Source organism: Microchirus variegatus (assembly GCF_963457635.1).
Source record: "Microchirus variegatus genome assembly, chromosome: 13".
Taxonomy (NCBI): Eukaryota; Metazoa; Chordata; class Actinopteri; order Pleuronectiformes; family Soleidae; genus Microchirus; species Microchirus variegatus.
Window position 1 is genome coordinate 20,784,854 of NC_139814.1, and position 14,244 is coordinate 20,799,097.

Consider the following 14,244-nt stretch of genomic DNA (forward strand, 5'->3'; position numbering starts at 1 on the left):
TGAGGGTGAGACTCTCAATTGACCTTTTCTCTTTGCCTCATTAGTCAGTGTAATGACAATCCCTCTCACAAATGTTTACATCAGAAAACATTCAGCTCAACTGGGATTAGATCATTAAAGCCCATTAAAAGGCAGGCAATCCCTACTGGTGACTACTGTTCTGTATGTCACTCTATAAGAATTGTGAGGAGGTCAGTGCTTCGCTCACCTTGTGCTGCGGTGTTGTCGACTGTGATCCAGTCCAAAGACACAGAGTGTCCACTTCCTTTGGTTTCCTCCGGGTCCGTCTGTATGCGGAGCAGCAGAACCTCCACAGTGTGGACGCCGGCCTGGATGTGAGAGACACTGTGGACGATGATGAAAGGCCCGCCCATGTTTTCACTGAACATTGGCTGCAAGAAAACAGTGGCCCAACAGATAGAGTCATTTTACCAGGATGGAAATGAATTAATAAATGAATAAGATAAGAAAAGCCTTTATTTGTCCCACATGAGGAGTTTGGGGAGACACGATGACGTCTTTACAGGGAACTTTTTGAACGCTGTTCACATCCATAGGCGTCTATATTTCAATGCCATTATGTCGTGTTGCATCGTCTGTGATGTGTTTTCCTGGTTTCAAACACTAAAAACGGTCAAAACTGTCTCATGCAATTAGCACTAAAACAATTTAGTTAATGGCATCAATGATTATTCGATTAATTCGTTATTGGTTAAAGTTCTCTGATTTTTCAGCTTCTTAAATGTTAATTATTTCTGGTTTCTTTGCTCCATATCACAGAGAAATTGATTATAAATATACTCAAAAATAGTTGCCGTCCTAGTAATTTGCACTTTCCCAATTTCACTTTGTGTTTCTCGCCCAGCCTGTCACGTCCAGACTAAATTTCACATGTGCAGTCGTGTGTGTTGTGTCGCCGCACATTTATCTCTCGTTCTGCTCACTTCCCCCTGATGAGATGAGATAAGACGACGTACTTTATTAATCCCCCATAGGAAAACTCAGTCGTCCGGCAGGTTTATAAAAACAGACAAGACCGTGTAGACGAAGTAAATAAATGAGTGCAGACATGAAAAGGCAGCGCAGTCGGTAAATAAAGGCTTAAATAGAAAGTGCAGTCAACAAGTCGGGTAACGACAAGTGAGATGAGCAGATAATTAAGGTGTTCAACATGTGAACTTTTGATATTTATGAAGACTTTTTTTGCACATCGGTTCATCCCTGTTCCATTGTTCACTTATTATTATTATTATTATTATTATTATTATAATAAGAGCATCATTATTTTACATCTGCTCCCCATCTCTGGAACGCAATCCTACCAGACATCTGGAACTCTGACTCTCTTCTTCTTATAAATAAAATGTATCATTATTATTATGATTATTTAGTTATTTATTATTATTTTGTATATTTTATATTGCTTATGTTCTATTGTAATGTAATACTGTCAGCAATTTCCTCAGTGTGGGATCAATTAAGGGTCAGGAGTTAGGGCTGACACAAATAGTGGATTAATTGATTATTTGATTAATTTGATTTCAGGTTTTTTTTCAGTGTGTTCAGATTTTTCAGAAATGTGAATATTTTTTCACATTTAAAATGTTTCTTTGCTCCACATAACAAGGAAATCATTCAAACTAAATAATTTTTCGTTTGTGGACAAAAGCATGACTTAATTTCCAGGTTTGAGGAACACTGATCGACATTTTTGCAACCTTTGCCGACATTTGATGGACCAACAGTACTTGATTAATCGAGGAAATAATCGAGGAGATTTATGGATTATGAAATCTTAATCTAAATAACTTACCCGTTAATGTTGTTGATTAATACATTCAAGGATTTAATTGTTCTGTTTGCCTTCTCATTCTCAAATTTATGGACAACATTGTCTTCCTCACAGTCCGATCCTAAAGCCTCTGTCAATCGTCATGGCGACTGCTGCTTCCGTGTTCCGGTAGAGCAGCGAGGGTCCATCCCATAATCTACCTTCTCTTTTATTCCCTCCCTGCCTTCCTTGATTTGTCGGGACACAGTGGGAGTGGGTTGGGAGTCATTTAGGACTGGGCCTAAAATGTTCTTTGTGTCTTGTTGCACTTCTAATTTCTCACCAACAGAGGTCAGTAAAAGGTCACAAAGCAATCAGGCCTCAACCTTCACCTTGGCTCCTGGATAACGGAACAACTTTCTACTCTATTGTTGATGTATACACACAAACACACACACACAGAGAATCAAACAGAGAGTGTAGGTTGCTGCTTCACTCACCTCCCACTTGCTATGGGAGCCGTCTCCTCTCTTGCCGGTGCGTAGGAGGAAGAGACGTCCGCTGCCGTCACTCACAGCAGCCCAGGTCGCAGAGGTGAGGCTGATGGAGGCACAGACGCGATCCTCACACTGGCTGGAGTCAGTGGAAAGACAGAAAACTTCTCTGGGTTTCCCGAGGGCAGTGTCCTGGATTCACAACACACACCGACACAAACATATATACAGAGAGAGAGAGAGAGCGAGAGTCAATGCTGCGTCCAGGAAAACACAAAACAATGACAGCAGTTTCAGGGACTTCAGAGACTGATTTATTAATTATAATTCAATTAATCTACTTTTATAGATACGTGTATGTCCGTGTAGAACGCCATAGTTCTCCCAAGCCATTGAATCAGTAACAAATGGACATTTACGTTTCTTTAAGTCCAGATGCTACTGATTCACTGACTTTTGGAGAATTTTGACCTTATATTCCAAGTCAAAATCCTCTAAAAGCCACTTGAACTTGAAGAAATCGGTTTCAAGAAAAGTAAAAGTCAATAGTGTTTAGCACAATGTTGCCTCTATGACTGGAGCATTCTTTTGTCACAATCTGCTTAAACATACATTTGTGGATCTTTCATTTTATTTACTGTATATGTTTATATTTATCTTCTTATATTTCCATGAATTAAATAAATTGACTCCTTTGCTCAGAAAATTTGCCAAATCCATTGATCCACATATAAATTTGGTGCATTTTTAAATGTGTTTCTAATTGTTTCAGCACTAGTGGGAAAAAACAAATGGATATCAAATGATGTAGAATAATAAGATGGATGGAGGATAGACTGTATAGTTAGTGCCATTAAATCAAATTATGAAGGCAGTTCAGTCCATGTCTCACAAAGACTCAAACACAGAGACTTAATGAGAGAAGGATTTCTGAGCTACAGATTCAGAGAAAGGCCACGGCTTTCATATCAAAGGGCAGATCCCGCAGGTAAACTCGGTGATTAACATCTGAAATGAAAACACATTACGAGATCATTTGCAGAACAGTGTAATATTATGAAAAGTGGCACAGAAGGAAAACCTATAAAGGCAGAACCCGACCAACATGTGCTCATCACAAAGGGCCAAAGGTACCAACTGTCATGAGGCCGCCCGTGTGACATGGCAGTGATTCACAACTCTCACAGCCTTATTAGTAATGGACAGATATGCAGCCGCATGAGCATCGATTACTCATAGCATGAGGTAACAGGGTCTCAAAAGGACTGTGCAGCCGCAGCGGCCGTGTTGTTGCCATGGTGCACGACACCGCGTGTTATATAGCTCATGCAAGACGCAGCTTTGAGGTTGTTTTCTCTCAAACGCCTGAGCCGTGACGGTACCAAAGAGATTGCGAACCGTTGATGGTACGCACAACGTGCAGGCTAGCGTGATAATCCGCCGTGAACGCACACAAAGGCTCCTGCCCGGGATGATAATTATCGCGCGATGATTGTAATTAGAGTTTTGCATTTCCATAAGGAGTCATTTAATGGAGCCACTGAAAGCTAGAAAATCAGTGTCTGATGACCATTATTTGCTACAGTTAAGACATGAAAGAGAACACAAATGTAGCAGCAATTATCTCTAATCATGGTCAATAATGTCTCGGACATAAAAGGAGCCTCGGAGGAGAAGGACAGCGTCAGTGGGCTGATTCTGCTCACGCTAACAAACCTGGATCAGAACCATGAGTCAATTCTGCAGGTAATCACACCTGTCATTAACCACAGGCACACAAGGCTCTGAAGAACTTCATCTTCTGGGCTGATTCGTACAAACGGACAAAAGAAGGTACAGTGTGTCAAATTCAGACACATTCAGTGGTGAAGCAACATGTTGCAGCTGAATATCCGTTACCTCACTCTTCTTTCCAAAGTAGAAACTGTGGCCTTCAGATTAAAAATGGGCATTTCAAGCAAAAATGCTACTCGAATATTCAACTTAATCCATATTTAAAGATTCTAAACCCCAAATTTAAGAGTGCCGGGGCTTAAAAAAAACCCAGTGCAGATGAATAATCATTCCACTTCACTTTTAGCCTTTAACAGGCAGGAAATATTACATGAAAGTTGAATCATATCATTCGCTAGTTCATATCCTTCAAAACATGAATTTTAAAGCAACCGCGGCTTGGGCTCAGTGTAATATCTGAGGCGTTTATCAGGCCTTCATATACCTGACACTGTGTTTGATTAGGACAGTTCACGTTCATCAACATACCAGCAAAAGCATCAACGTAAATATGCCAGGGTTAGCGCATTTGCTACATTTCATCCGTTGTCTTAAGGCAGGTATCATAAACAATATATACATATATAGACAATACACCGTGACAACTGGACAAAACGCAGAAACACACATGTAGAAATACGCAAGTCAAAAGTTCATACCATCAGGTGACTGTACACTAAATAATAAATGAAGTACAATTATTTTATCTCCAAATCACGATTATTTTAATTCATTCATTGGTAAAACACTCAAAGATCATTTCATCGATTATCAAAATAGACAAATTATTTAGAATTTTTGTTTCAGCCCTATTATAATTTCATACATTTTTGGACCTTTAACAAAAGCTTTAGTTCTCCTAAATCTTATCTAACTCATCTTAGCATGGGAACAGTGAGTATTTAACTGCATCTTTTAAAATGTGAAGGATAAAGAATGTGTTTGTTTGCACCTGCCACCAAACCATTGTGAGGCCTGACGCTTTTATGATCTTGAAGTATTTGATCACCACCTACTGGTGTGCCAATAATAATCCGCCAATAATCCCACTGTCACAACATGAGAGCATATGACTCGAAAGCATTTTATCTGACACGAACAGCTAACAGATAGTCGGGTGAAAGGACACGGTGACAAGTGACAATTAAGCAGACGCACGTGTTGCACGAGCTGCACGATCTGCTCGGGGCTGCAGGAGCACGTTGAGGAGCTGCTGAAGAGCATTTAACAGCTTACCAGGGTGACGTTGAGGCTGAGAACTCGTCCTTTGCAGTCCACAAACAAAACACTGTCTTCATACCACGGATCGAGGTGTAGGTAATTGTACATGCCAAAGGCGCGCATATGTTCCAGGGTATACTGCGTGTCCTTCAGCATCACTTCACCCACAGCTGTGGCACAGATAAAAAAAAAAAGTGACAGGTGATGACGTGACTACCACTTTAATTTCTCCTGTCAGTTATCAATCACAGTGAGGTAATCCGACAATTGCTATCATTATCTTTTTCCGACAATGAAGCACAAACACATGAGCGAGCTATTGTTTTGTCTCACGGTCAATCAAATGCTTGTCTCATGTTTTATATGTGACAAAACATTATTTTAGTAGTAGAATAATGGTCCCGATTATGACAAACCACAATCTAGCAAGACACGTGCAAGAAGTTTTACATGTTTTACAAGCTCTGGTTGCATAAGTTCTCATCCGCTTGAACTTTTTCCACACATTACAACCCCAAATTGACATTTGGGGTTTTTTGTATGATCGAGCAACACAGTTAGGGGGGAAATATTACATTTACAAATATTCATTTGAAAAGTGATCACCCACATTTATGATGAAAGCCCTATGTACAATGCAGTGTAACCAAATGCCTTCAAAAGTCACATAATTAGTAAATAAAGTCCACCTGTGTGCAATTTAATCACAGCATATGATACACCTGTTCTGTGAAGGCCTCACAGGAGAACATGACTGAACAAGCAGCATTATGAAAACCTAGGTGCTCACCAGACAGGTCAGGGATAAAGATGTTGAAAATTTAAAGCAGGGTTAGGTTATTTATATATATATATATGAAATCCATCATCTGATAATGGAAAGAGTATGGCACAACCACAAAAACAACAAGAAGGACCATGGTAACTCCATGGGATCTGCAAAGACCCACAGCTCAGGTAGGAGACTCTGTCCACAGGACAACTATTAGTGCTGCACTCCATAAATCTGGGCTTTATGGACGAGTGGCAAGAAGAAAGCCATTTGAAGAAGTAATTGAACAATGCCAGTTAAAAAAGACCTGAAAAACACTGAAAACATGCATTAATCTAAAAAAACAGAGAGAGAATAAACAACAGATAAGAATTGATTTAAAGAAATTCACATTTCATTTAGATATTTCTTGTGATTGCAATAGGTTTTGTTTGTATTTCACATATTACCTTCCCTGTGCAAATACATTTTTTTTTAAAAACTGAACAAAAGGTATACTTTGAATAAACGTAAACAACAATTCCAGGTGCGATGTCCATCATTGCAACAATGAAAGCAGTTCTCCTCCTTTCTCTACCGAAGCAGTTTGATGGAAGTTGATGATTGTGAAGTAGAATCTACAGGTACTGTAACTAAAATATTATGGGTTTGCAGCTCATTGTCCTTTGATGAGCTGAAGACAGATGTCGGATGACGCCAGGAAATCTCTCCATCTCTGACGACAAGCTCTGCTGCTACTGACAGATATTTGTATTGAACTTATTGTCCAAAACAATTTGACTCTTGTGGTATTCTTCACATTGTAGACAGTTGTTGCCGGTGCTTGAATAGCAATCATTCAACAATGGGATGTGTATTCAAAGAAGTTACAGTGGAAGCACCTGTTCTCTCTCTGAACTCAGAGTTGGCAAAGATTGTAAAAAGAGTACAGGGGAGGTTCAGGACGAGTGACTGTCTGTCTCCGGTCTCTTGATTTGCATGTGTCTAAAAGGTTACTATGGAATTATTGACTAATGACTGCCAAATGCTGCATACATGCCCTTTTCTCGTGTAGTAATGTGATATACTGTCCTGTGAGTCTTATAAGGAGAGCGGCATACATGATAGAAAACATTCATGTTGCAGTCTTTCAGTCATGAAACCAGTCAGTTGGTGTGTACTTCAAGTCTTTTCAAAATCAGTAACTACTGTGAAGGTTGTGTAGTGCATGGTTTCCTCAGTCCTGCTCCTGGGGACCCACTGCCCTGCATGATTGAGAAGTTTCCTTGCTCCAACACACCTCATTCAAATGTCAGCTCATCAGCAAGCACCACAGAAGTCTAATCACGACCCATTTATGTGAATCCGGTGTGTTGGACCCTGGACACTTCTGAATCAAGCATGGTGTAAAATGTCAGGAAAAAAGATGACGCCCACAAATGTCTTTCTATTTTTTGTCTAAAACCCAGAGATATTCGTCAAGGACTGTCAAGTATGACAAAGTACAAACCTTTAAAAAATAAGGAAGTAAAAAACAAAATATATATTTCCTGTGAATATAATATTCAATTAACTGACAAAGACCGTTGCAGTTCATTTTATTCGAGACGTTAAACCTCACTTTGACAGCGACAGCGGCTTTAGCACACATTATGTGACCACAGGACTTCTATTCAGTAATTATGAGTTATTAGTGTTGTTAGCAAACATGCTAATTAAGTTTGTCTCACCGGCATCCAGCTCTATTTTGTACGTTGGTATGGCGTCCAGGGACAAGCGGTAACTCTCAAAGTTTGGATCCAGCAGGGCTTGGTTGACCTTCAGGGAATAGTTGGCTGCAGCCATGGCATCTGAGGCTGTGACCGGTTCGTTCTAAAAGTTGATAAACCGTTTGTACAACGCGATAAATGCGGCGAGTAATTCAGAAGTATACACGTTTCCTAGTTTGTGGAACACGGAAGTATTTCACGACGGACTTGCGCGAGCGCTCACGGGAAATCTTGTCGTTTCATTTTCTTCTTCTTCGAAAAAGCATGTGTTTAAATAAATGTATTTTTTTTTTACTTTAATTTAGAAGAATATCACCTAATTAAATTTTATGATATAACAAACCGGAGTTGTTCGCATAACATGTCTGACGCGGAGCGGGAACGAGTAAGCAGTGCGGAGGTTTCCGACGGAACGGTTTAGTAAAGGGACAGCGTGCTCCCCTCAGCTGATCCATCCCCGACAAAAGGTAACGTCTGCTTAATTGTCAGCTAAATACATTAATATTCCCGCTGTATATTGTTTACATAACCGCACGTAAACTAACCGGTGTCCACTTTCAGACAGATCATGTCCAAAGACTCTCAAATGAGGGCTGCAATAAACCAGAAGCTGATAGAGATGGGGGAACGGGAGCGGTAAGCGAACCCCTCTCTGTACGCAGTGATTTGAATGACCAAATTGTGTATTTTTAAACGCTGAAAATGGCATAATATTTGTGAATGTGTGGCCACAGATTGAAAGAGTTGCTCAGGGCCAAGCTGGTGGAGTGTGGATGGAAGGATCAGCTGAAAGCACACTGCAAAGGTACTGTATGCGACTGTATGTATGTATGCGTGTGTGACACTCGTATTTATTACCTTTCTGTGGTCTTTTCTGCTGTGAACGTTGACTTTTGCAGCACCAGTAGTTCTCATGGGACCAAAAACTGGTCCTGAATGAGGCATAATCTCATTTCTGAGTCTCTGGTCTAAATTGGGATTAGCTACACAAACGTATTCACCCCTCTTGCTCTCTGCCTGTGTGTACTCATTCTTGTTTACTATTTAGCACTCTTTCTTGAATCACCACTGGCATTTTCAGGACCAGTCTTCCTCAAAGCCTGGTCATATTGAGCCAGAATCTCATTTCTGACGTTCTGGTTTTAGTATTCAGATGTGAGTTCGGGTTAGGCATCAACTGGTTTATCTTAACGTTAGGTGTAAGGCTGTCCAACCTTACAAAATCAGTGCCATATGTGTGTTTATAGTCATTATTGTCAGCTGTCTTGTGTAAACACCTTTTTAGGACCAGTCATCCTCATGGGGACCAAAAACTGATCCTTAATGAGGCATAATCTTGTTTCTGGTGAAGTTCAGGGCTACAATTTGAATTGTGGTTAGGTTAAGGTTGGTGCAAACCCCTGTGTCTTCCTGTAAACCTGGATCTCTAAACTTGTCTCCTCGTCTTCAGATGTGATCAGAGAAAAGGGGCTGGAGCACGTCACGGTGGAGGACCTGGTCACAGAAGTCACGCCGAAAGGCAGAGGTACGTTTCACTTCATATGGTTCACAGGGAAAACGGCAAAGTATGGCAAAAACACAGGAATAATAAACATACTCTGTTTTTCAAACACTTGAAGAACATGCAGAGCATCAGACAGCTGCTGACTCAACTGTGCACTTCATTAATCTGGTATTTTTACATAAGTGCAGAGTCTGTCTTGGCTCAGGGGGAAATGCCCAGGCTTTGTAAGCTGCTGATTTACACGTCGCTCACACATGAAGAACAAAATGACATGAGATAAGATTATCTTCCATATTGTCTCTAGTGTTTTAGGTGTGAACATAAAAGCCAACACAAAAACAAATAAATACACACTTGAGTGCATCAGGATGTGCATATACATAGGGTTGTAAATGTGGGTGTTTTCATAATAAATGAATGTATTAGCAAAATGATCTTTAAGTTGTCCACAAATAGTTGAACCAATTACCCGATTAACTAGATGATGTGTGCGTAACAAACGAAGAGGAAACGAGGGCAGATGCAGCTTGTTTATTAGTGCATTATAATCAATAACCCAATCAACTGTAGTGATTTTGTTTTTTTGAGTTTTTTTCTGTATGCAGATGTGGAATTGTCGCACACACTGGTGTCTAAGAGTTCTCTTTAGAAACACAGCAGTGTTAGAGGATTGTAAACACGGCCACAGTAACATCAGATAGGCATTCTTGTCCTAGACATCACAGAGGAGAGAAGCGTCACAGGACAAGAACCTGTGAACCTTCGATCTTCTGCCTGCATGACTGCACCACGCGCAAAACTGGTTTAATGAATGAGCGAGTGCAGTGAACTTCACGGGCCTCCCCGGGTATTCGGGGCGTGGCAGTGAAACGGGAGTCTCAGCGTGACTCGGCGCGGTCGACACACGGGACACGCGATGATTTGTTCACGCAGTCACGGCAACATGGAGCAGAATGTGTTCTCGCATCAAAGAGGAACAAAGTGTGAACGCTGAACTTTTGTTCCCTGGACAGGAATGAGGTGTAACACAACCGTTTGAGTGTTTAACATATGCTAAATAGAACAAACAAATCAATAACGATGAAAAATTGTTTGTTTTTTTGGACCATACATTTGGATAATTTTCCCTACCTTTAGTACCGAAGTTCAGATTCATGTTTTAATGTGTAAAATTAAATTGTAATTAAATTCAAAACAATTATTGGTTTATCAATTTAAAATCTGATTTTAGATTTTTACACAAATGGCTGTAAATTTAGTTACTGAGTCATCAAATTTCCTGATTTATGGACCAAAAAAAATCAAAAAAAAAAAACGCAGGATTTTCTTTTACACTAAATAGTCCTTTAATTTTGGTTTCAAGTCTCTCGCTTTCACTAATGACAACAAACGACACAATTCTATTGAACAATAGGCTAATTTGTGGTTATGTAGCCCAGTGCACTTTAATTATAAGGTGTTGTTAATATAATAATAATTTGTCCCCATTAAAAGTAATAAACAATACACCTGACAATATAAGATTATTTATTATTAACACTATATTGTTTTCTCCTCAGCACTCGTACCGGACAGCGTGAAGAAAGAGCTGCTGCAGAGAATCAGAGCTTTTCTGGCTCAACACGCGACCTTGTGAGCGACACATGGTTTGTGTTCACACACTTTTTTTTTTTTTTACTTTTTTTTCACTTTCTGTAAATCCACAACTCAGACCTGTCTGTTCTCATCGTGAGAAGTATTGATTTTTATTTTGTATTGTGTGTTTTCATATTGATTTTAGTTTGTTATGCTGCAGTTTTTGGAAGAAAAAAAACAATAACAGAAATAAAAGTCATGCATATTTTGGTCCTTTTTGTCTCGTGCCTTGTTTTGTTGTTGCGTTTCCTCCTGAACTCACACACACTGTAAATGATAAAACTTCAGTCTATCTAATTTTGTATTTCGGACTTCTCTGATAGTTTTTCCTATTCTGAGTGCGTATGTGAGGGGAGAAATTGCTGTTTTAGCTTTTCCAAACTAGAATCCCATTAAATGAAGTACACGGAGAGTATAATCACACTATGCAGACTGAATAAATTAAATACAAATACAGTATATAAACAGAGACAGAAAAGCCATTATACAGATTTTGTTTGGTCTATTACGAGACACATAATGCAGATGTTTTATTTTAAGTATTTCTGTGTATTTGTTATATCAGTTAGAGATAAATCCGTCGCATCTCTACTGATATCGCTCACGTTTCTCATCCAAACGACGTCAAAGTCATCACCGTGCCTGCCGGTAAGTACCCTTAGTAACTAATGTTTGTTTTTACCAAGCTCTTTATCTGTACACTTTTGAAAAATGTGTTCCTAAAATGGTCAAATTGTCCTTATCACCAGGATCTTAGTACGTTTACTTCCTTTTCTATCCGATATCCTGGTATTGATGCAGGGGTATCGGTCTCAAATGACCTTGGGGGTCAGTGGTGCAATATGAGCTTGAAATGATGTCCCATATGATATTACAGTAACTTTATCCAAGATGTTTTTTTTTGCTTTTTTACAGAATTTCAAAATAAAAGTGTGTTTTAACATTGCATGTTTTTTTTCCAGCTTCCTCCACCGGAAGTCCCACACATGCAGAGGACACTTGGGCGCTTTAAATTGCCCGTAGGTGTGAGTGTGGGAGTGAATGGGCTGTGGCGCCACGTTTCCATGACCCTCAAGTGGTAGAAGATGGACGTATGGATATAGCACATCCATTGAAATGGATTTGGAGGAGGCCCATGGTCCCCAAGTTGGAACCTCTGCACTAACGGTTTGTTCCGTAAAGGCGTACACGTGCAAATATGCCAGCCCCTGTGTTAAAGGAACAGATCATTAGTGGGAGAAACTGAAATGTGTCACATGGTTCGGACACGTGACGGTTACTGCATACGTCTCCTGCTGCGTTTGTTCTCTGTAAGTTGAGCGGACGCAGGGGGCCAGATTCACTCGCGCTCACACACGCATTGTTGCGTCGCTGCCGCCTGAAACCAGCCAGACGGCATGGCTGTTCGTCTGTGTGTGTGTGTGTGTGTGTGTGTGACTTTTGATGTGAGAAATGACTGCATTCCCAAAATAACACAGACAGTGATGGGGGTTATTTATACACTTAAGAGTTTTGTTTGTGTGGCAGCTGAAGGTGAGGAGGTGGTGGGGGGGAGGTTATACAGTATAATAATATATAATTATCTTAAAACACATGTAAGATAAAGTTCCCCACAAATGCATTTCTAGCAACTTTTATTCCACTGCATTTCCTCTAACTACATTTGCTGCTCGTTACTACCAAATAAAGTCAAGAAGAAGAGTTAGTATTATGGTCTGTATTTATATAGCGCTTTTCTAGTCTTGATGAGCTGCTTTTATACTTCTTTGCAGTTTTTATTATTTTATTTTATTTACTTACAATAATGACAAGCTATATAGATATATATATCTATATATCTATAGATATATATATCTATATATCTATAGATATATATCTATATATCTATAGATATATATCTATATATCTATAGATATATATCTATATAGATATATAGATATATCTATATAGATATATATATATATCTATAGATATATATATATATATTTTTTTTTACTTTTTTTAATTAGACCCTACAGTATTTCAGATACAGGCCTCTACCAAACGGTTGAGACGTCTGTTCATAATAAACCTGGTTTGCATAATTCATAAAGTACAACATTCAGAACCCATTAACTGTTAGTGAGTTCAGTTTGATGCATTTTTCAATGAGATATAGTGACTTAAGTGTGGTCTACCAAATGGCTGAGTAGTACCTTAGGGTTATACCCATTCACATGCTGCAACATGGGGTTAAGTTTCTTGCTCAAGCACAAATATGTTAGACTATCAGATACTTTTACTTAAACTAAAACTTAAATACATTTTATATTAGAAAATGACTTCTGATACTTAAGTGCAGTCAATGTCATACTATCGAGGTGTATTATTCTGATGCAAGTATCCCTTAAAGGTAAAACTGGCAATTAAAACTTTGTTAGAATTAATCAAAATTTTCACTGTAAAACCATAAGGGTATTTTATAGTTAATGAGTTAAAAAAAAATGTGTCCATTTCAACATCTCGTTCTTCATGTCCTCTTGAAGGACAGACAGCATGATGGATGATTTGTGCTACAAATAGCACTCAAAGAGCAGAGAGGGGAAAAAAAAGTTTGACAGGACTACAATTATGTTGTTGGCATGAAGCAGAGACAGAAGTATTGTTCTCATGGATGTTCATTATATAAGTGAAGACAACATTTCTTTGGGTAATTACCTTTCCTACCGCACGACACGTGGGAAGAAAAAGCTACAGGGGAACATTATATGAATGAGACATTAATCCACATGCTGTATGTAATCATAAACGCATAAGCCTTTTTTATTTGCGTGCCAGCGAGTACTACTGTTCTAACGCATCAGCTGTCACCTTTGAATAGAAACAGGTGTGAATCAATGATATTATTATTCATTGTTGAGACTTGGTGAGACACTTGAACGCAACATAACCTTTCCAAATGTTATGGTTATTGTTGCACGTTCAAATAAAGACGCATGAAACTTTGCCCAATTCAGAAATCTAGAATAATTTTTCTTGCTATTTATATACAGACGCTCGCTGCCTGTTTTTAATTCATTTTGAGCTATTTAGCTTTTTCCAAGGCAGATCAAAGGCTGTTAAATGCATTATGTTGTCGTTATTTTACAGTTGGGAATGGTGAGTCAGCAACTTTTGTTTTCCTTATCATTATTATTATTATTGACTGATAGGATACTATTAGGAAAATGTTGTTCTGCGAGCCATGATAATATTAAATAAAAACCCAACATGTCTATCTTACTCTCTTACTTTTAAAAAATACTTGTGGTTTAAAAAAAAAAAAGAGTAATATTCAGGAAAATAAT

General features: G+C 38.9%; 2 protein-coding genes across 2 annotated transcripts in view; one reads left to right on the top strand and one right to left on the bottom strand.

Moving 5' to 3' along the window:
- nudcd1 (NudC domain containing 1) overlaps positions 1–7,863 on the bottom strand; it is a gene marked incomplete at its 3' end in the record, with an annotated part of 30,965 nt that extends 23,102 nt beyond the window's left edge. Inside the window, exons 1-4 of the mRNA XM_083900198.1 lie at positions 7,741–7,863; positions 5,275–5,429; positions 2,272–2,457; positions 209–392 (exon numbers count right to left, since the gene is read on the bottom strand). Of these exons, the coding sequence (XP_083756324.1) occupies positions 209–392; positions 2,272–2,457; positions 5,275–5,429; positions 7,741–7,855 (640 nt within the window). The 5' untranslated portion in view covers positions 7,856–7,863. The remainder of the gene's footprint in view (positions 1–208; positions 393–2,271; positions 2,458–5,274; positions 5,430–7,740) is intronic.
- Positions 7,864–8,344: 481 nt separating this feature from the next.
- On the top strand, positions 8,345–11,067 carry LOC310935856 (transcription and mRNA export factor ENY2-2). The gene is made up of 4 exons (XM_083899841.1): positions 8,345–8,415; positions 8,514–8,584; positions 9,230–9,304; positions 10,843–11,067. Exons 1-4 carry the CDS (start codon positions 8,348–8,350, stop codon positions 10,917–10,919), a joined length of 291 nt encoding a protein of 96 aa, XP_083755967.1. The 5' UTR covers positions 8,345–8,347; the 3' UTR covers positions 10,920–11,067.
- Positions 11,068–14,244: the final 3,177 nt, after the last annotated feature.

Bases quoted from the DNA above. Each gene is read 5' to 3' on its own strand.
- LOC310935856 (XM_083899841.1), top strand. From the start codon at position 8,348: ATGTCCAAAGACTCTCAAATGAGGGCTGCAATAAACCAGAAGCTGATA. The intron at 8,416-8,513 runs GTAAGCGAACCC...GTGTGGCCACAG, and splicing joins GAGATGGGGGAACGGGAGCG to ATTGAAAGAGTTGCTCAGGG. The intron at 8,585-9,229 runs GTACTGTATGCG...CCTCGTCTTCAG, and splicing joins GCTGAAAGCACACTGCAAAG to ATGTGATCAGAGAAAAGGGG.